Raw genomic sequence first — 21,720 nt, 5'->3', positions numbered from 1 at the left:
GTTGTCATACCCACACTCCTGTTCGGCTCCGAATCATGGGTCCTCTACCGGCATCACCTACGGCTCCTAGAACGCTTCCAACAGCGCTGTCTCTGATCCATCCTCAACATTCATTGGAATGACTTCATCACCAACATCGAAGTACTTGAGCTGGCAGAGTCCACAAGCATCGAATCCATGCTGCTGAAGACCCAACTGCGCTGGGTGGGTCACGTCTCCGGAATGGAGGACCATCGGCTTCACAAATCGTGTTATATGGCGAGCTCTCCACTGGGCACCGAGACAGAGGTGCACCAAAGAAGAGGTACAAGGACTGCTTAAAGAAATCTCTTGGTGCCTGCCACAGTGACAATCGCCAATGGGCTGATATCACCTCCAACTGTGCATCTTGGTGCCTCACAGTTCGGCAGGCAGCAACCTCCTTTGAAGACCGCAGAGCCCACCTCACTGACAAAAGACAAAGGAGGAAAAACCCAACACCCAACCGCAACCAACCAATTTTTCCTTGCAACCGCTGCAACCGTGCCTGCCTGTCCCGCATCGGACTTGTCAGTCACCAACGAGCCTGCAGCAGATGTGGACATACCCCTCCATAAATCTTCCTCTGCGAAGCCAAGCCAAAGAAAGAAGAAGATTGGTGTTCCTATATCAGATTATGATGCAGCCAGTCATCACACATTCCACCACACCTTTGTAGAAATTTTCCAGGGTTTCTGGTGTCATACTAAACCTCCGCAAACTCCTGAGGAAGTAGAGGTGATGACGTGCCTTCTTCACAATGCCATTGGTGTGTGGAGTCCAGGAAAAATCCTCTGAGATAGTGACTCCCAAGAACTTAAATTTGCTCACCCTCTCCACCTCTGATCGCCCAATGATCACTGTATTACATACCCCTGGCTTTCTTTTCCTGAAGTCAACCATCAGCTCCTTAGTTTTGGTAACATTGAAGGCAAGGTCGTTGTTGGTGCACCAATCAGCCAAGTTTTCAATCGCCATCCTGGATGCTCACTCATCTCTTCCTTTATTCAACCCACTAATGTGGTATCATCAGCAAATTTGTAGATGGGATTATTGACAAACCGAGCTACACAGTCATAGGTGTAAAGTGAGTAGAGCAGGGAGCTAAGAACACAGCTCTGTGGTGTTCTGGTACTGAACGAGATTGTGGAGAAGTTCTTACCAATCTTCACTGATTGTGGTCTGGAGGTGAGAAAATCCATGATCCAATTACACAGTGGAGTGTTAACTCCCAGGTCTTGGAGTTTTCTGATCAGTTTTGAGGGGATGATGATGTTAAATGCCGAACTGTGGTCGATAAAGAGCATCCTGATGAATGCATCTTTGCTGTCTTTCTGTTCTAGGGATTTGTGGAGAGCCAGTGAGATGACATCTGCCATAGACCTGTTCCTACAATCACCAGCCTTTCAAAACACCATCCCTGTTGATGTAAGTGCTTTTGGTTGATAGTCATCTTGGGCATCGGTACGATTGACAACACAAGTGGGTACCACGTCCTGCTGGAGTGAGATATTGAAGATATCCATGAATACCTTGGTATGTTGATCAGCACAGATCTTTAATACTCGGCCAGGTTCTCCATCTGGGCTGGATGCTTTCCTCAGATTCATTCTTCTGAATCTGAGGAAAGCATGACTTGCTCTCAGCCTGTCAATTCTAGAATTTTGCATCAAATCTTTCAAAGGCAAAAATTTTACTTAACTTCAAAAGCCAGATTTTTAAGCAAACAAAATTACAGGAAATTTATTGTGAAGTTGTCTCTTTGAATTAACGATGATTGATGAAACTTGTACATGGAAATGTGATGAATTGGTGAGGAAATTCTGCTGAGAAATCAAAATCACATGTATAATGAAGAATCCTAAAAATGTCCAACTTCAAAAACAATTTCTTGGAAAGTATCATTATTAGAATCAAGGGAGCAAATTCAAACCATCCAAACAACCCATTTTCACCCCCATCCCACTAAAACCACGACAAAACTGCTAATTGTCAATTAGGTTGGAGCAGGCTGAACATGTCCTCCACATTTATGTTTCCATTTAAACTGTAAATAATCTTGACTCCATGAATATTCAACCCAAGAACATTAAATGCCAAGTTGAAAGAGATAAATTCTGAAGTCAAAGACTTGGTGGCACTTTTTGAGGTGCTTTGCCCAAAAATCATTATGAAATAGATGATATTTAACTGAACAGATTTGGAACATATATCTCTCTTTGCTAAAGTTATTTTAATGGTTTGCCACCATTTGTTTAGGGCAATTTTATCATTACAGTATCCTGCATTGGAATCTTGGTCCTACACCTGATTGGAGATGATTTGCTTGCAGGGCTGCCATAGGAAAGAAAAGTTGTGCTACATCCACAGAATACAGTAATGTAAAAGTTTAAAATCATGAAAAGTCTAAAATGAGAAGATAAACAATGATTAGATTCATCAATATACTAAACTGCATCTTCAGTTATGGGATTCTTTGAAACAGCAAATCCTTTGTTTCAACCTTCAAGAGGGTGAAACCTCAGAAGGGATCTAGCCCAAAATGGTGCAACTTCACCAATCTGATCTACATGTACAAAATTATATGGTGGACAGAGTCTTTTGTCTAGTTCTTCACATACTAGAGGACAAAGAGGAGGATGTTTTAAGGGTGATGCATAGGGCAAATATTTTACTCAATGGCAGGTTGCTGGAACAGACAGCCAGGAGTAGTGGTGAAAGCAGATACTAAAGAAGAATTTATGAGATTTCTTAATCCAGTATGTTTCCCCATATTCAAAAAGCTTGAGACTGGTCAGTTTTCAGCTATTGGATTTTTTCGGTTAATGCAACAAAACCGAAAAAAAACCCCCAAAAACAGCACAATAGCACCAGCTGTCACCGGTCCCTGACACCTCCCCACCAAAGTCCCTGCTCTTGCAGGGAGCCTGAGGTCACTGCTCTCCTTGATGATGCTAGGACAGTGGAGAACCAAGTACAGTGGAGGGTAAAGAAATGGAAAGAGAGGGGGAAGGAATTATCTGAAATGAGGTTAATCAGTGTTCTAATTTCTCCTCATTTCTCCCCATGCACTTCCTTACCCGCCAACTTCCTCCAACTGAGTTGTTACCAAACTGGCGCCAACAGAGTGTCAGAACCCCACATGACCAAGTCAGGTGATAATATTTTTTTACCATGTGACGTCATGCCTGTGCTGAAAAAAGTTTAGTACTTTTTTTAAAAGGAAGGAATAAATGAGTCAGTATTAAATTGAGAGCCCAAGAGCCTGTACTATGCTGTATAGTTCTATCCACCTAATAGAACATTTCCATTAGTGGAATTTTGGATATGAGGAAATGTACAGTGATACCTACTATGTGCATACAGCAGATTTGTAGTTTGATTTGGACATCATGCTTGGCACATCCAAATCCTCAAGATTTGGGAACATAGATTTAGGACTGAAATGTAGTAACTGGTTCTCCCAGAGAATATTGTGACAGATTATGTTATATTTTATATTGTATATAGATATATTTTAAAGGAGATAAATTGTGCAGGTTTTTTTGTTAGTTCACAAACAAATACAAAGAGTTCAAAATAGATCTCATTTAAAATGCAAGAGCTTGGCTCAAGCCAGACAGACCAGGCTCCGGGTGCCTTTGCCAAAACTTGAAAAACGCTTAAAAGGACTTCACAAGTAGGTGTTAATTGGACATGCTGTGGAGTAATGGATTATTGTTTTGGAAAGCAACAAATAAATAAACTCAAAAGATTGGGTCCAGTGCCGCAGTCTGAGTGCAGATTGCTGTTCTAAGAGGGTCATGTGGTTTTCTCTGAGCGAGAGCGAGAGCGAGAATTCAATTCTAGAGTTCAGCAGCAGCAGCTGGGACTAGAACATGAGAAGCTGGCAAACTTGTGGAAAAACCCCATTTTGAAGACGGGTTGTGAGTTCTTATTTCGGCCTGGTCAAAACCCTTGTGGTCTATACAAGGAGATGGTTGGCTGTATAATATTTCATTTGAAATAAGGAGAAAAAAAAAGGAAATCTGTGGTGACCTGAAAGAAAGAAGTTATCATCTGGAAAACCCCTTGTGGCAAGATTCTACGGCAAGACATTGATGTGGCTGATTAGAAGGAATCAGTTTGTGTCCAGCGAACAACAAATCTCTCTCCAAACACCGACAAGAACCTTCCTGAGTCGTAACCATTTATCTTTCAAACATCAAAGCCTGATGAAATTCATAAATGTTAAATTCTGTGCACAGTGTAAGAATTGCCTGATAACACTGAACTTGGACGAGTGAGAAGTGAGATTGGACTGCGAATTAAAGAACTTTTCTGAACTTGCACACACTACATACAGGTGCGCTTAGAATTAGAAGGGGGTTAAGTTAATAGTAATAATTTAAAGTTTGATCCTGTTTTCATGTTTAAAGGTAACTAAAAGCAACTTTTGTTTAAGTAACCATTTGTCTTGTGTATTTCTATTGCTGCTGGGTTTTGGGGTTCTCTGGGCCCATAACAATAAACACTCAGTGGAATTCTCTGCCCAAGGAAACAGTATATACATTTAAGACAGGGATTGACAGTATTTTTCCATAGTAGGGTATTTAGGGGTTAACAATAAAAGGCAGATAAATGGAGCCAAGTCCAGGAAAAAATCAGCCATGCATGTTTTAAAATGGCATAGAAGGCTTGATGGGCCAGATGGCCTAATCCTGTTCTAATTCCTTTGATCTTATGTTAATATCAATGTCAGGCTGTTGTTCATTAACTGCAGTTTAATGTATAATGCCTTCATGCCACAAGACTGATGCTCAAACTCAGGGAGCTAGAACTCTCTTCCTCCCCTTGCAACTGGACCCTGATTACCTCCTCAACAGACCCTCAATCAGTGTGGATTGGCAACATCATCTTCTCCACACGGACCATTAGCACAGGAGCTCCTCAAGACTTTGCACTGAGCCCCCTGTTCTATTCCCTCTATACCCATGACTGCACAGAAAACAGACTTCAAAATAATCTATAAATTCACTAATGGTACCACCATTGCTGGCTAAATAACAGGTAATGACAGATCACAAGATGGAATATGGAATCAGAGAATCTGATTGCATGATGTGAGGACAACAATCTTGTTCTCCACTGCGTAATTGGATCCTGTTAAGATCATATCCTCCACAATCTCCATCAGTACTTGAGCACCACAGGGCTGTGTTCTTAGCCCCCTGCTCTACTTGCTATACATCTATAAATTTGTGGAAAAATAAAGCTAAAGGAATGTCAGTAGCTTATGGTCTATATTCTGTTTTAGTAGCTGCAAAAACTGATTATCAAGGAACACAAAAGGTGCAAAAAAATAATGGTTTAAGGCATAATATACTCTATTGGAAGTAAAACACGAAAATCTGTGGACACCATGGTTGAAGTAAAAACACAATGCTGGAGGAACTCAGGTGGTCAAAGAGTGCCCTTTATTTAGGAAAGGTAAAAATACATAAATGATGTTTTGGGTTTGAGCCCTTTATCAAGGTATGGAAAAATGTCAGCAGGTGTCCAAATAAGAGTGGGGGGGGGGGGGGGGAGGCATGGTCACAAAGGCAGGAGGTAAGAGGTGGAGCAGTGAGGGAGGGGAGAGCAGCAAGGGAAGGAGAGATGGTTGGGTGAATAAAGAGGGAAGAGGGGGAAGAGAGCTGGAAGGTGGAAAGGAAAAGGGGAAGGGAAGAAGAGGAGAGCAGGTTAGCAGAAACCTGAAAAGATGTTCATGCCATCTGGCTGGAGAGTGTCCAGAATGAAAATCAGGCAGTTTTTTTGTTGGGGGGGTGGCGGGCAATAGGTAGGGAGGGATGAGTGCATGAGTCATGGAGGGAGCAATACCTACAGAAGGCAAAGAGGAAGATGTGTCTGGTAGTGGGAGACTGTTGAAAGTGCCAGAAATTCTAGAGGATAATGTGTTGGATATGGAGGCTGGTGGTGTGATAGGTGAGGACAAGGCGGATTCAGTGCTTGTTGCATCTGGGGGGGGCAGAGGGGACCAAGGCAGATGAGCAGGAAATGAAGGAGATGCAGGTGAGGGCTGAGTTGATGGTGGTGGAGGAGAATCCACATTTGTGGAAGGCTGCAGACATTTCAGATCTGGACTGGAAGACCTCATCTTGGGAACAGATGTGGCTGAAAAAATTGAGAGAAGAGAATAGAATTCTTGCAAGGGACAGGGTGTGTAGTCAAGGTAGCTGTGGGTGTTAGTGGGTTTGAAATATATGTCGGTGGAAGTTTGTCTTCTGAGGTGGAGACAAAAATCTAGAAAGGGGAGAGTGTTGTCGGAAATAGATCAGGTGTGTTTGAGATCGGGGGGAAGTTGGCCGTGAAATTAATGAAGTTGAAAGGCTCATCGCAGGTGAACGAGGCAGCCCCAATGTTGTCATCAATATAATGGAGGAAGAATTGGCATCTTCCTCTCTCTGCCTTTGGTTGGGACCACTTCCTCTGTGACTCCCTCACACACTCATCCCTCCCCGCCATTTGGCACCCCCACGCCCCCAGGCACCTTCCCCTGTGGCCATTGGACATGCCACATTTGCGCTCACACCTCCTCTCTCACCACAGTCCAGGGTCCCAAACAGGCCTTTCAAGTGAGCAACATTTCCCTTGTGTATCCGTAGGATTGATTTACTGTATCCAGTGCTCCCTGTGTGGCCTTCTCTACATTGGAGCAACTGGGCACAAACTGAGAGATTGCTTCGCTGAGTACCTTCGCTCTGTCTGCATCAATGACAGAGACCTCCCAATAGTCAAATATTTCAGTTCTGTGTTACACTCCCATTCTCACATGTCCGTCCATGGTCTTATGTACTATCCCACCAAGACCACCCATAAATTGGGTGTTCCATCTGGGAACTCTCCAGCCAGATGGCATTAACATTGATTTTTCTGGTTTCTACTAACCTGCTCTTCTCTCCTCCTCCGCACTTCCAACTCTCTCTCTTCTCTTCCTTCTCTATTCACTCAGCCATCCTTTCTCCCCTTGCTTGCTGCTGTCCCCACTCCTCCACCTATTACCTCCTTCCTTTATTCAGATGCCTGCTGGCATTTTTCCATACCTTGATAAAGGGCTCAACCTCAAAACATTGTTTGACCTGCTGAACTTCTCTAGCATTGTGTTTTGACAATATACGACATTGGTGTGAATGAATGTGACGCACAGCAGGTATCAGAGGTTGATAAACCCAGAAAATTACAAAGCAGGATGCAAGGAATTCATGGAGTACAAATTCATCCTGGGCAGCATTGCAAAATGAAAACCAATCCTGATTTCCCTCAACCTAATTTTACCCTCCTTTCAAAGAGAAATGTAAATCCCCTTTAATTTATAATAGTTCTAAACATATTGACAGAATATATACTGAACATGTTTAGAATAATTAGGCAATTTCAAACAACTTACTTTAGGACTGCTGACACTGGACTTTGAACACTAATACTGAACATATATTAAGACCAAAACAAACTTTATTGAATTTCCATGTCTGTTAGATGCATAAAGCATATGCTGGTATTTTGAATGCACCTCATTCTGCCGGTGAGCATCATGTTAATGTGTTATATTTTCCAATCCGAAGAGTGCATACTTTGTGTGTGGGTATGTTTAAATAAGTGATAATTAATACAACTGATTTTTACTTTGAGAAACCTTGAGCAAAATATCCCAGCTGAATCTTTGATCCATTAACTCAAAATAAACATAGAGGTCCATGTTTAAGAACTAGAAAATGGCTACAGTTGAATGGTTCGAACCATTTCATATTTACACAATCCAACTCTGCACTCCTATTCTGAAATCATCTGATCAAGATCAGACAACATTTTTCATAACACATTAAGCTAATTAAAGAATATGACAGCCACAGAATTAAACATAATTCAGTCAGATCTCAAAGATCTCCTGGAATCTCTTTGAGATTCTTCAATATATGAAATTCTTTCCACATATAGTAGCACATGCATTGGATCTCAATTTCTTAGCAGTTGCTGACAGGTCTAATGAGGCTTAAAACTAAACAGCACAGTTTGAAAGGAACATATTACACTGCAGTTGCAGAAATTGGGTCACTCTCAGGATTATAATCCAGTTTTGTAAAAAGCTAAATGTTTCAGTCACACAAACTCCTAGAAGCTGAAAAACCTACCTCATTTACTCACACAGTGCCAGCTGTCTCATCCATGCCTCAAGCTCCAATTCCAGCTGTAATGTTCCAGAACCTTCCTGGTGGCAATGTTGCATGTGCTGTCTCAGGCTACTTGCTGAATTTTCCATGTACTTCCATGCTCAAAAGCTGATTCCAAATACTACACTAGTGCTCAACCTAACAGATAAAGTATAATAATAAGCTCTGTTAAAATCTTGATATACCCTACCCATAAGAATTGCAAGAGTGGCTTCACTGCTTGGACTGTAGTGACTAAAGAAGGCAGCTGTCATCTTAAAAACAACTAGAGGTAGGCATTAAATGTTGGGCTTATTAGCAACACAAAAATATTATGAATAAAATGCTTATTTTAGGATCCCTGAATTTGTATAAAACAAATGTGGTTCATGAGCAAATCAAGGGAAAATGCAATTCTCTGCTTGCTATTTCAAAAAGAATTTGTCTCATTGGAAGCATGGAAACTCCATTTGCATTCATGCCTCAGCAAACCTGAGACTGTGCTATTTGCAAAAGCATCAAAATGTTTAGTTAAATCAATTTTATTTAATTAATTTAGTGAAATTCTCCTCCACTAGAATTAATTCCCTTCCATGATATTTTTGTCCAGTAACTGAACTTGCTGAGATTGGATTTTGTGAGAGCAAAGATCTTTGAAATAGGACAAGAACAACTACTCACATGACATTCTGGCTAAAGATGGTTACAAGTACTTGAGTTTTATCTCTATTGCTCATGTGTTGGGCTCTGTCGTTATTAAGGAAGGAACTTTCTTTTCTTCAGTTTTCCATTTCACACAGGACTGTCCACCACCATTCAAAGCTATTATGACTGGTAATGCGAAGGCAGCCATGCTATTTATTCTGTAATTGCTTCTCTGCATGGGCATGTATCCTATGGAGTGGAATCCTCAAGAAAACGTGCTTGCTTCAAGATGCACTCTGTGAATATTATTACAGGCTGCTGTGATTTTCTTTCTCCCAACTCTGCCATAACTAGATCTGCTCACACCTCCTCCCCCTTTCACTATAATTTCCTTTACAACTTTCTCTACCTCTTCTTAGAAGGCATCAAGCCAAGGCATAAAATCCTGTTGGGAAGACTATGGAGAGGTAGCAGACAATAAATTATTGAATGCTCTCTGAAGGATATGTTTGGGCAATAATTGAAATCTGCACTTGGCTCTTTCTGATTTCATGTTATTTTAAGGCACAGCTACACTTATTAAACCAGGGTAAAACACAAAAGTCTGCAGATCCCATGATTGAAGTAAAAACACAATGCTGGAGAAACTTAGCAGGTCAAATAGTGTACTTTATATAGCAAAGATAAAGAGACATAACCAAAGTTTTGGTCTCGATTACTCCATCAAGCTGCTTGTATTAAGGTACAAGTAATCAATGTTATGTGTGGATTTTTACTCTTTGAATCTTTGGGGTCTGCAATCCTTGCCAGTCTACTTGCTTGATGAACTGGATTACTTAATTTCTATACAGCAGAAACTCATATATCTTTTCCTTCATTCGAAGGCATCATTCAACTGGAATTTATGGCAAAAATCAGCTGATATCTCAAAACCATATAGTTCAAGGTGTCGGTACCTTTGAATATCTATGTTCAGCGCAGTTTGAGAACTGGCAGAAATTCTACCTTCAAGAGTTCTATCACCACAAAGAAAACATTGCCCTTAAGTGGGCAAAGCTGTGTGTTGTAACGGGCCGCCAAACATGCCACGATCCAACACCGGCACTTTTTGAAGTCAGCGCTCAACTCAGCAGCACGCAGTTGCAGCGCCCCCCCTCCAATGGGCTGGCCAGTGGCAGCTGATCAGGTAGAGCTAGGGAAGCAGCCACACCCAGGGATGAGAGTGGCTCACTGATTGGTCGCTCCCCAGATAACTCTTAACAACCAATCCCAGGAAGCCGATCGCAATGCCACCAGTCGGGTGGCATGATGTCGACAGAGATGGGGTTCTGAGCCCTTTATAAGCAGAGCTTCCAGCACAATAAACCAATGTTGAATTCACTCCCGTAGTGTGTGTCTCATCTTTCAGCGTAACCTCTTTAGCAGTAGCAGCCGCTACAGTGTACAATTTTAGTGGATCGGATCTATGGATACAAGCCCTTCTTCTACCCTGCTATTGGGTCTTCTGCTATTATTGAATTGTATCCATCATTTGCTCTATAGTTATGCCAAATACCTTGCAGGACCTAAATACACTGTTGCCAAATAAAGACAGAGAATTGCTGATAACTCAGCAGGCCAGACCACATCCAATTGGTGTTTGCTCTCTCTGACATAGAGGAAGCTACACTGAGCAAAATAAATGCAGTAGATAAGGTAGGGCAATGTGCATGTAAATCTCTGCTAGATCTGGAATGTCTGTTTGTGGTGTTGGATGGAAGTGAAAGAGAAGATGTAGGGACAAGTTTTACACTTGCACCTCCTCAGCTTCTTTCCTCACTTATATATGTAATTTTACCTATTCTATCTGAACAGTTCAGACCAAAAACAATGAGGTCCTCCAACAATTCTTTGTCTACTCAAGTTTCTAGCATCTGCATCTTTTGTTTCTCCACACTGATGTCAAATAAAGAATAACTAGGGAACAAAAAAAAATCCTCATCCTAAGCCACTGTTTTCCTAGCTTCCTTTCCAAAATAGTTTCCAAAATTAATTGTATCACACGAAAAACATTTTCTGTCTTTCTGTAGTGAATATTTACAATATACAAAAAGTGCACATGTTGGAAATTTGAAATTGGAAATAAAAACAAAAAATCCTATAACTAGTCAGACAGCATCAGTGGAAGAAAAAAAGGTAATTGGTCAACATGAAATAATAATTGTTTTTCAGTTAACAAATGCTAGCCAAACTGTTGAGTATTTCCAGTATTTTCAGGTCTTATTTCAATTTCAATGAAAACCAGGTTCTCTGTAAATGGACAAATAGCAAAAGTACATGATCAACTTTGTCACTTGACAAATGATGTGACATTGTTTGTTCTTTGCACAAAAAGCTTAATACGTACAAGTCCAGTAAAACCTTAAATATTTGGAATTCAAGCAACCCGCAACCTCAGGCAACTGGCAAAAAAGAAAATAAATACAAAAAAAATAAATAGGAATAAAATAATAGGTAAAAATATGTAAGTTTAAAATTGTAAAGTAAATGTTCTATGAAGTAACACAAACATTTGATGAAGATGGAAGTATTCAGCCAGCAGAGCACCTTGGCTGCACTTTGCTCGCAGCAGTTGTTTGAATAAAATTGTGTGAAACAGCAATGGCATCACCCAGGATGAAGAGCTGTTTGCAGTTAGGGTGACTCTCTTAAATGTCTCCTTATCCATTGCCCCGGTCAAGGCTTTATATGTAAAGTTGGGGAAGTGGGGGGGGGGGGGGGGTGCAATTATCTATAATGTTATTGCTAGTCTTTTGGGCAGCTTCGTAGAGGGAGAGAACCTGCAGATGCAAGGGCAATTAAATGTTTTCAAAGAATGCGACTGAAAATAAAATAAAACATTTTAAGGTTTATTCATGCAAGTGAAGTTTGTTCAGTGCAAGTACAGTATTCTTCTCTTTTATCTTTTAAAGTTTATTCTTAATGCAGTTGCATTAGTTAGGCATTATAAGAGTAAATCTCAAGACATCAGAAAATACACTCAACTGGCATCTACTAATCCCCATAGAGGCTGGATACGAGGGGTTTTATTATATATAAAGGGACACAAGTGCCAGGCTGAACTTTTCAATTTGCACAATTGACTAAGAATGATCATCTCATGACAATATACACATAAATGGTGTTGTAATTCAATCCCAATGTGCTAAAAACACAGAAACATAAGATTGTATTTCCAGGACTATGTATTTCCAGGACTATGTATTTCCAATGCATCTACAGCTAACTATAGAGGTATCTGTACTTGCAAAACATAGACCTGGAAGTCTTACAAAATATTAAATTGTGTTTCAATATTATGTTTCTGGTAGAAGAATTCAGTGCTTCAAGATCACAGATGCATCTTCATTAAAAGTAGAAAAATTAACTGATAGAAATGTCAAAATTGGATTCCTTTGTTTAAATCATTACCACACAAACCAATGTGTGGTCAAAATTTGCGAACTTGAGCAAGATAGGTATCAGAGGTTACAAATTACCCCTCAATAAATGAAACCCAAATATGGTTGAGAACTTTAATTTTTTGAAATTGCAATTTCAGCATATTCTTTTCTAAAATAATTAATTTCATTGTACTTCGTGTCTACATCAGGGCCCTCCAAACCTTTTAGACTACTTTGGAGACTCCTGGTCTACATCTACATAAATGAGCAAATAAAACGCAGGTTATAACAATTTACCTCATTTATTAGAACAAATCAAAAACTACAGGTCATAGATTTAATGCGAGGATAAATATTTAAAAGGGACCAGAGGGACACCTTCTTCACACACAGGGTATAAAGTATATAGAACAAGCTACTAGGCGCAGTGTTAAAAGTGGGCAAATGGGACTAGCTTGGTTGACATGGACAAGTTGGGCCAAAGGACCCATTTCCATGCTGTAGAACTGTATGATTCTATAAAATAAAGAACATGTTATACAGACAATGGGGAGTCTGTCTATCCATGGTCCATGATGCTCCTTAGTGTTGTTCTTGTACAACTTTTAAAATGTTACTCAATTTCACATTTATTTTATTACTTATATTTCAGTCTCATTAACAATGTAGCTGTTGGATCTACAGAAGGTGCTAGCTGGAGGTGGGAGTAGGGATAAGAATGCACCACCTTAGCAGTCATCCCCTCTGTTATTCCTACTAACTGTTTGATGCCCTGGAATCTAGAAATTGCATGCACCTCTATAGACTGTATCCAAAGAATATCATACTTAGAAGAAATATTTTAAGTCACTTTTGGAAAACATCAAGTTAAAAATTCACAATTGAGTCAAATCAGGGAAATCTTTCTTTTGCTTTGCAATTCAGAAAGCCTGGCAAAAAAATTCATATTAATTTTATCTCCAGGAATAGTTTTGTTGGCATTTCCCTTCCCTGTAGATTCTATTTTCTCAACTTGTCAGAAATTGTTTATACACACAAGAGTACCAGAAAATATGAAAGCAAACAAATCCAACTGTTACGTGTTGGATACTAGAGTTAGTTTAGCATGGTGAAAAAGCTGAAGTAGAATATGTGCATCTTTGCTGAGCCTAAGAGAATTCATACCATCACATGGGGATATTTTGTTAGAAATGCATACCATGACATTCACCATATCTTACACACAATGAAAAATGTGACAAAATTACTTTAACATTGAAGCTTCAGACCAAATTATTAAACAAGTCTTCTAAAATAAATGCTTTTTATAACCTGTGGCAGGGATTAAAAAATGCCACCTAATACTTGAATATTAAATGAAACCTAATAAAAGATTACAAAATGTACAATAATTAAATTCCATTTCACAGTTCATTTAACATCTAATTAACATTTCCTGCATTTAACCATATTACCAACTGTAGAATTTGCTATTTCCTGAATAGTCTCATTGCAATCACTGCTCTATTGTTTTCTGACAATTAAATTTCTCTGTGGTATTATTCATTACAGAAACTAAGCACAAAGTGTCACTTGTTCCTACAGGTTTAGAATAGCAGCTGTAGCTTAACAAGTTTGAAAATGATTCACATGTCCATTAGACTGACCTATTGACAACTCATGGATTCAAATTGTGATATCATTGGGACAATGGCTTAATTAGATCACATTTTAGAAGAATTATTTCATCCAAGGTTACTGATGAACATTATACAAAGCCTTTGTTCGTTAAACTAATAATAGATCAATGTATCCAGGGTCAGTGCAGTCAAATACAAGATTACATTCATTTTTAAAAATACTTACATGAGATGAATTCCCTGGAAGGTACCTTAATATTTACTCAACCTCTTAAAATTCAGGTACTTAAACACAATTATTAATTGCAAAAGTGGTTATTTTCCTCTACCACTGACCTCAAGTAAATAAAATTTCAGGAGGTTGGAGACAAAGGGAATGTAAATATAGAGTCCACAAAGGTAATATTCATAAATATTTTTAAATGGAGGATACAAATTTAAAATACATTCACATTCCAAAAATATGACTTTAACTTGTGCATTATATGCACAAATATAATTCTACAAGCTCCATGCACCTCGGTTCAATATTTCTAATTCAATTGTCAAGTTGCTGTACTTTTCATCTTTTACTTTCAGACTCAAGGCCTTTTCACATTGGCAACCCGCTAAATTGGCATGTGAACATGACGTCCTGAGTGACATATTATGTACTCTCAGGCAATTAATGATTCATTTTATAAGATTACTCACACCTCACTCCAGCTCCTCACTGTGTGCGTGTGTGTGTTATGAATGAGAAAACAAACTCGATGGGTCTCAAAAAGACGCAGTTTTGTAGTAAATTATTTTACTTGCAAAAGATGGGCATGGGAAAATACTAAGGGGGATAACGCACACGTGCACAGTTTATAGCGAGCATGGGAAAATGGTAGCGGGAATAAAACATACAAGTGTGGGAAAGTTGCACCGACAATGAAACATACGCACATTTATAGATTGTCCACTTCTCTTCAAATATGTTGCCCGACCCGCTGAGTCCCCTCTCTTCTCAGTATTTGTTCAGATCCCATGGGTGTCAATCTCTGTGGAATCCACCATACTGCTGTTTCTACTTGGAGTTCATTTCCCCAACATATTCTTTTGGACTTCATCCCCTTACTGACCCGACTGCTGCCAGACACTTTTCACACTACCCAGCCATCCTGTGTTCAGCACAGTATGTATCAGTAAAGGCAGACACTGTTACCCAGTCCTGCCAATGAACAGTACTGCAGCTAACAGGTTCTCCTCATTGCTGCTGTGCGAGCTGTAGGACAGAGGGGGGCATAAACTAAACATTTTGTCCTTAATTACAGCATAAAAGAAATAATCATACAAGAGAAAGATAAAGGGATTAAATGAAAAAGAGATGGAAAGTGGTATTGCACAGTACAAATTGGAAAAGTTCAGACCCTTGTAATCAAAATTACCGTAACTATTTGTGTTTAATGCGCTTTGTGTATAATACAACCCCCCTCCCCTCGCCCGCCTGATTCACATTGGCGTCTCTCTCCCCCTTCGTCCTCCCAATTTGCGCTGCCATTTCTCTCCCCTCGCCTGCCCGAGTGGCACTGCCGTCTCTCCCCCCTCACCCGCCCAAGTCGTCCTGGCGTCTCTCCCCTCCCGCCTGCCCAAGTCGTGCTGGCGTCTCTCCCCCCTCGCCCGCCCAAGTCGTGCTGGCGTCTCTCCCCCTCGCCCGCCCAAGTCGTGCTGGCGTCTCTCCCCCCTCGCCCGCCCAAGTCGTGCTGGCGTCTCTCCCCCCTCGCCTGCCCAAGTCGTGCTGGCGTCTCTCCCCTCTCGCCTGCCCAAGTCGTGCTGGCGTCTCTCCCCCCTCGCCTGCCCAAGTCGTGCTGGCATCTCTCCCCCCTCGCCCGCCCAACCTAGTTGCGCTGCCATCAATGTTGGCAGCTGCTGATAATCTTACTTATTGTTAAACCTGGCAGAAAAAATTGTTAAAGTAATAACCTCGTGTATAATGCGACCCCCCCCCCCCCCCCCCTACTTTGAGCTTGGATTTCGGTACAAAATTTTTTGCATTATACATGAATATTTACAATAATTCAATGATCATGGCAGATTTCAATCTTAACAATGACAGGCCAAATTGGTAGAACAAATTCATGATGTAGATTTTTTTTTAAAGTTTATTTGATCATTATCACAAGAATTGTTGAAGAAAAAAAATCATGAAGTCAATGAAAGATGGTTTACTGGATCATTAGCTTAAGGAATCAGAAAAAACAGACTACTTTAAACCAAGCATTGTACTTGGACTTTGTAGTTTGGGAACAATGATCACAATAGGACAAAATTTTATACAAAGACTGAAATTGATCAAATTCATCCTGAAACTAGTGTCTTAGATCTAATGACAAAGACATAACATTATGAAACAGAAGATGGAGATTGGGAATCTGCATTAAAAATGAAAAATCAAAGGAGAATTTCAAGACAATATATAGTTTATTTGTTATATACTACTTTAAGGCAAAATCACCAGAGGGAAATTAATTGAGCCATTAATATCAAATAGTTAAAAATACAATAACATACAAAAGAAAATTTACAGCATGGATACCATCAATAGCATTGAATGACTGATAAAAGCTGGTGTCTGTAACAACATGCACCAACTTCCACATATCACAGAGAATAAGATCAGCCCATGTGCAACCATTACAGAAACCATCACTGCCTTTTAGGGTAAATTATGATCAATAGTACATATACAGTCATGTTCCAATTCAGAGATATTTGATTTTCAATTACACCATGCCCGTAAAAAGGTACAACTTGACTGAATTTCTAGATTAAAAAAAGGGAATTATTCAATCATTCCAAATGTTTTTAAGGAGTGCATAAATTAAAAAGTTATGAAAGCCATCATGTTCATTTCTTGTGGAGAGAACACAAGTTAACACTGTTGCCTTACAACTCCGGGTCACTAGATTCAATCCCCTGTAACTGGGAGAGTTACCTCTGAGTGCTCCAGGTTTCCTCACATATGGCAAGTTAATTCATGACTCCAAGTTAGATCTCAGCATAGTTAATGAGTTTATGATAGTGGAAAAGGATTGATGGAAATGTTCTTCCAGCCAACATAGACTAAGTGGGCTCAATTACCACTTTTTGTGTCATGACTTAAGACAATTGATGTATCAGGCAAGAAAAGATTACATATGAAAAATTTGATGATCAAAAGGATTCACAAAATATACTTCTATATCTTTGCAAATATATATTTTTTTGATTTGATGAAAGACCATTTAAACTTCAGAGGATGATTTCATTCCATTTTGGCCCTCCCTTAATTACAGCAACTCCTGCTCAGAACAATACAAGCTCATTAGTCCAAATTTTCTCAGAAAAAGCTTATTGTTCTAATATATAACTTCCTGTATTTACTACTCTAAGATGGAAACAAATCCATGACTTCTACATGTGCAGAGTCAAGTGTGGAGGTCCTGAAACTCTCAAGCAGCATTAGGAGCCATACCTGTAAAGAGTTTCTGCTGCTCAAACCCTCACTCTGTTTTTATCTCACCTAACTTCAGTGAAAAAAAAACACTTACCTTTACTCTATCTATACCCCTCAATTTTGTATACCACTATCAAATCTCCCCTCATTCTTCTACACTTCATGGAAAAAAATCCTAACCTGCTTAACCTTTTCTTGTAACTTAGTTCCTGAAGTCCTGGCAACATCCTGGTAAATCTTCTCTGCACTCTTTCTATCTTATTGATTATCTTTCCTGTAATTGACCAAAACTGCACACAATACTCCAAATTTGGCCTCACCAATGTTTTATACAACTTTGCCATAACATCCCAACCTTTATACTCAATACTTTGATTTATGAAGTCCAATATCCCAAAAGCTCTCTACAATCCTATCTACCTCTGACACCACTTTCAGGGAATTACCGTAAATATTCACGTATAATACAAAAAAAATCCCTTTTTCCCCTCAAAAATAGAGGGGTTGGGGTGGGTCGCATTATACACGAGAGTAAAACTTAAAATAAAAATTCTGCAGGCGGGCGGGGGGGTAGTCGGCAGCGCGACTCAGGCATGCGAGCAGAAGTTGGCAGTGCGACTCGGGTGGGTGGGCGAGTGGTAGTCACCAGCATGACTCGGGCGGCTGGGCGAGCGGAGGGATACCAGCTCGACTCAGGAGGCTGGGCAGGCGAGGAGAGACACGCCAGTATGACTCAGGCGGGTGAGGGGGGGTCATATTATACACGGGGGTAAAATCTTTTCCCCCTCAAAAATGGCGGGGTCGCATTATACACGGGTCGCATTATACACGAATATTTACGGTATGTATCTGTATTCCCAGATCCCTCTGTTTTACCACACTCCTCAATGTCCTATTGCTTACCCGTGCATGCTTTGTCTTGGTTTGTCCTTCCAAAATGTAGCATTTCACACTTGTCTGCATTAAATTCCATATGTCATTTTACAGCCCATTTTTCCAGCTAGTCCAGATCCCTCAAAGCTTGGAAAGCCTCCTTGCTGTCTACAACATCTCCAATCTTTGTGTCATCTGCAAACTTGCTGATCCAATTTTCCACATTATCACCTAGATTATTGAAATGAATGACAAACAATTATTCCTGAAGATCATTACAGACTGAGAAGCCATCATCCACAACCACTCTCTGGCTTTTCCCATATAGCCAATGTTGAATCCAGTTCACTACTTCACCATGAATATCTAGCTTCTGAACCTTTCTAACTAACCTCCCATGTGGAACCTTGTCAAAAACCTTACAAATCCATGTAGACAACATCCATAGCCTTTCCTTCATCAACTTCCTGGTAACCTTGTCGTTAGTAACATACAGTAAGATTGACTAAACATGACCTACCACACACAAAGCCATGTTTACTATTCGTAATTAGTCCCCGACTATCCAAATCCAATCTCTTAGGGAAGCTTCCAGTAATTTACTTATTACTGACTTCAGGGCTACATTTTCCTGGGTTACTTTGGAGCCATTTTTAAACAACTGAACAACACGAACCACCCTCCATCATTTTAACTATTTCTGTCAGAGCCCCTGCAATTTCTACATGAGCCACCCTCAAAGGGAATATCTTGTCAGACCCTGTGAATTTATCCTACCTTATTTGTTTTAAGACACAAGAATAAAGGAATAAAGCATTACGTGTATTTTCAACAACTTCATTGAAATAAATAATTATGGATGTCAAATATGTGAAGTTACGCACAGCATTGACAGCTGGCAACAATGGGGCAGAATGTTGCAAGTTCTTAAAGCTTTTTCAGAATTTCAGGGTATAGTTTCTTCAATCCAAGCTTGAGGTAGTCACTCCACTGGCCATGCCACTGGAGAAGAGGACGATTTGGGTGCAATTTGCAAACAGCTGACCGCTGTCAACAAGTTCAGACCCAATTTTTAATGTAATGGAAAGCCACCTGGCCCCTGTTGCCTGCTCTACCATTCAAGATAATTGCTTCTCTAACCCTTTGTCTCTTGATTCCTTTAATATCTGAAGATATATATTAATAAAGATGCAGGAATAGTCATGATATTTAAAACAGCTAGAATACAGCAGACTGTGAAATCCTCAATTTTGTCAAAAAAATTTGGCCTCAAGCAGAATTTCTCCAGTAAGTAGCAAAGTAAATATACTAGCAATTTACAATAATGTTTTGGTGAAGGAACTGGACATTTACACAGAATATAGCTTCCATTCAAATCATGATTTACATTTGTTTTTTATTAATAGAGCATACATGTTAAGCAGCACCCTCTGCTGTACTTGGAGAAAACAGCTTCATACTTGTAACAACCACTGTTGAATAAAACAACTTCTGTTCAATTCAGTTTTCAAGGCATTACCCACCCCCACCCCAAATGCAAAGGAAGAGAAAATGAAACGAAAAACCAACATCTGAGGCTAGAATAGAACAAGCTATAATCAAACTCAATCATTTTGACAGGTAGTTATTCCCAAAAGGCAACAGTTCTCAAAAAAAACAAAAATGTAGGAAGGAAAAAAAATAAATCACAATATTAACAATTATTGGTCTAAAATATGTGCTGGGAAATTCATTTTTTCCAATCTCTTGCAACACAATTAGGTATTTCGTATTAATCCTTGACATTTTTTTAAAAAAGCTATGAATCACTGAGCTTCAGTCTAGTGATTTAATATTGAGTCACTCAAGTTAGGGCCAGTTTGTTCTGCCCAAGAAGAGCCATAAATGCTCTCCACAATACCTTAGTGATCCACATCCTACCATTTCTACTACCTATTTTCTTCTACTCAGTGCCTTCTTCCGACATCCCAATTAAAGAATCTCTTTTAATCCCTTCTGACTGCTGTAATAGTCATCATCTGCCCCTTCTACATTCAAAATTATGAGACTATAAGAATGACTCAAAATTGGTTTTCTTCTAACCTGGAAGCAATATGCATTGGCAGTTGGACAATATAACAAAAGCAGTTATGGGGATCATTTCAACAAATTACCAACAATTTTGGGAGGTATAGAAGTTTACTCGAGATAAAATGAGAAAAACTGAGAACAATTGGAATACCAAAGAGGGAGTGAGGGAAAGAATGAGAGATAATATCTTTGAAACAATCAAGATTCAGAGGAAGCTTTCACTAGGAGATGCTGAGGCAATGTTTCACTTCAAGGTTCAAGCTACCTTTATTATGCACAAAATTTGTAAACTTTTGTTTGCAAAAGACACACAAACAGGTACCCCTCCCAGTAAGAGAAAGAAACAAATGAGAGTCTGTAGAGCACGTCGAAAGAACCAAAGACTTGTTGATCCAAACCAAGGCTTTTATTAACTAAAAGACTGGAGCATATCACAAGTAGGTCGACCAGTCCAGAATGAGCTGGTCTGGCTAGGAGCAATCCTTTAAGACCTGCCAGTAGGTGTGGCTATGCTCTCAGCCAATCACAGTCATCCTACACTACCATCTGTACATATACACATTGGTGATAGAATCTGTACTATCACAGGGTCCCATGTCTATGGATTTGCCTCCTGTGCTCCCATAACCTGGGAGGCTGCACAGCCTCCTTCTATTCCAGAGGTGAACCTGAGCTCCTGGTTCGGAACCTCTATTACAACAGGAAGTTGTCAACACCAGAAGACCTTTGGGAGTGCTGCTCACCATTGACACTCTCACCAATCATTTTCCCAATATCTGGTGGCCACAGTCTGGTTTGATTCCTTTGGCCTCCAAGTCACCCACTGTGTGGTTATCCTCCCTATAGGGTCCTCTCTCCTGTTTCTCATACTTGGCTGGGGGAGGGTAGGGTAGGGGTGGGTGTTGTTCCAGTCTGGTGCCCTCCTGTTTCCCCAGGAACTTGCTCCCCTTATGGTCTGCTGCCAAACATGGGAGCTATTTTGAGCACAGACCAGCAGGATATGGCTGATGTTAAAACCACCAGCAGCCTATATAAAACTTGCACAGGGTAACAACTGAGCAGTAGAACCCCATGGAGGACCACTGTGTATCATCTACCTGTTTTCTGGGTCTGCATCAGCACTAACATTCCTTTTATGAAATGTGGTCAGGGTAGAGGAGACATTGAAAGCTTGGCAGCATTATTTCAGAATAAGGCATCATGCACCCAAGAGAGAAATGCAAAATAATTTCTTCTCTTAAAGGGATGAAAATTTTAGAACACCCCCCCCTCCCCCAATTCTACAAGGTAATGGCTGATGCTGTACCTCAAGTCAACTTACTCACGCAATCACCATAATTGCCCAATTCTCTTAGTGCACAAATTGTTCCTCAGCTTCCAATATATCCAGTTTTTGAACACACATAGCTCACTGAAGCAGAGAATTT

The 21,720-nt window shown here is 40.0% G+C and overlaps 1 protein-coding gene across 6 annotated transcripts in view; it reads right to left on the bottom strand.

Annotated features, from left to right (window-relative positions):
• prickle2b (prickle homolog 2b) overlaps positions 1-21,720 on the bottom strand; it is a 281,661-nt gene that overhangs the window by 174,397 nt on the left and 85,544 nt on the right. For 4 of the 6 annotated variants that reach the window (XM_069937140.1, XM_069937137.1, XM_069937138.1 and 1 more), the window contains one exon: positions 8,187-8,363. The exons of the other annotated variants lie outside the window; for them this stretch is intronic. Coding sequence is in view for 3 of the 4 variants with exons in the window: in XM_069937137.1 (XP_069793238.1) it covers positions 8,187-8,191 (5 nt within the window). In the remaining variant the exon portion in view is untranslated. The remainder of the gene's footprint in view (positions 1-8,186; positions 8,364-21,720) is intronic. 6 annotated transcript variants of the gene reach the window in all.

This window comes from Narcine bancroftii, chromosome 5, assembly GCF_036971445.1.
Source record: "Narcine bancroftii isolate sNarBan1 chromosome 5, sNarBan1.hap1, whole genome shotgun sequence".
NCBI lineage: Eukaryota > Metazoa > Chordata > Chondrichthyes > Torpediniformes > Narcinidae > Narcine > Narcine bancroftii.
Note: the sequence above shows the minus strand (reverse complement) of the source record. Positions and strands in the feature narration are given on the sequence as shown.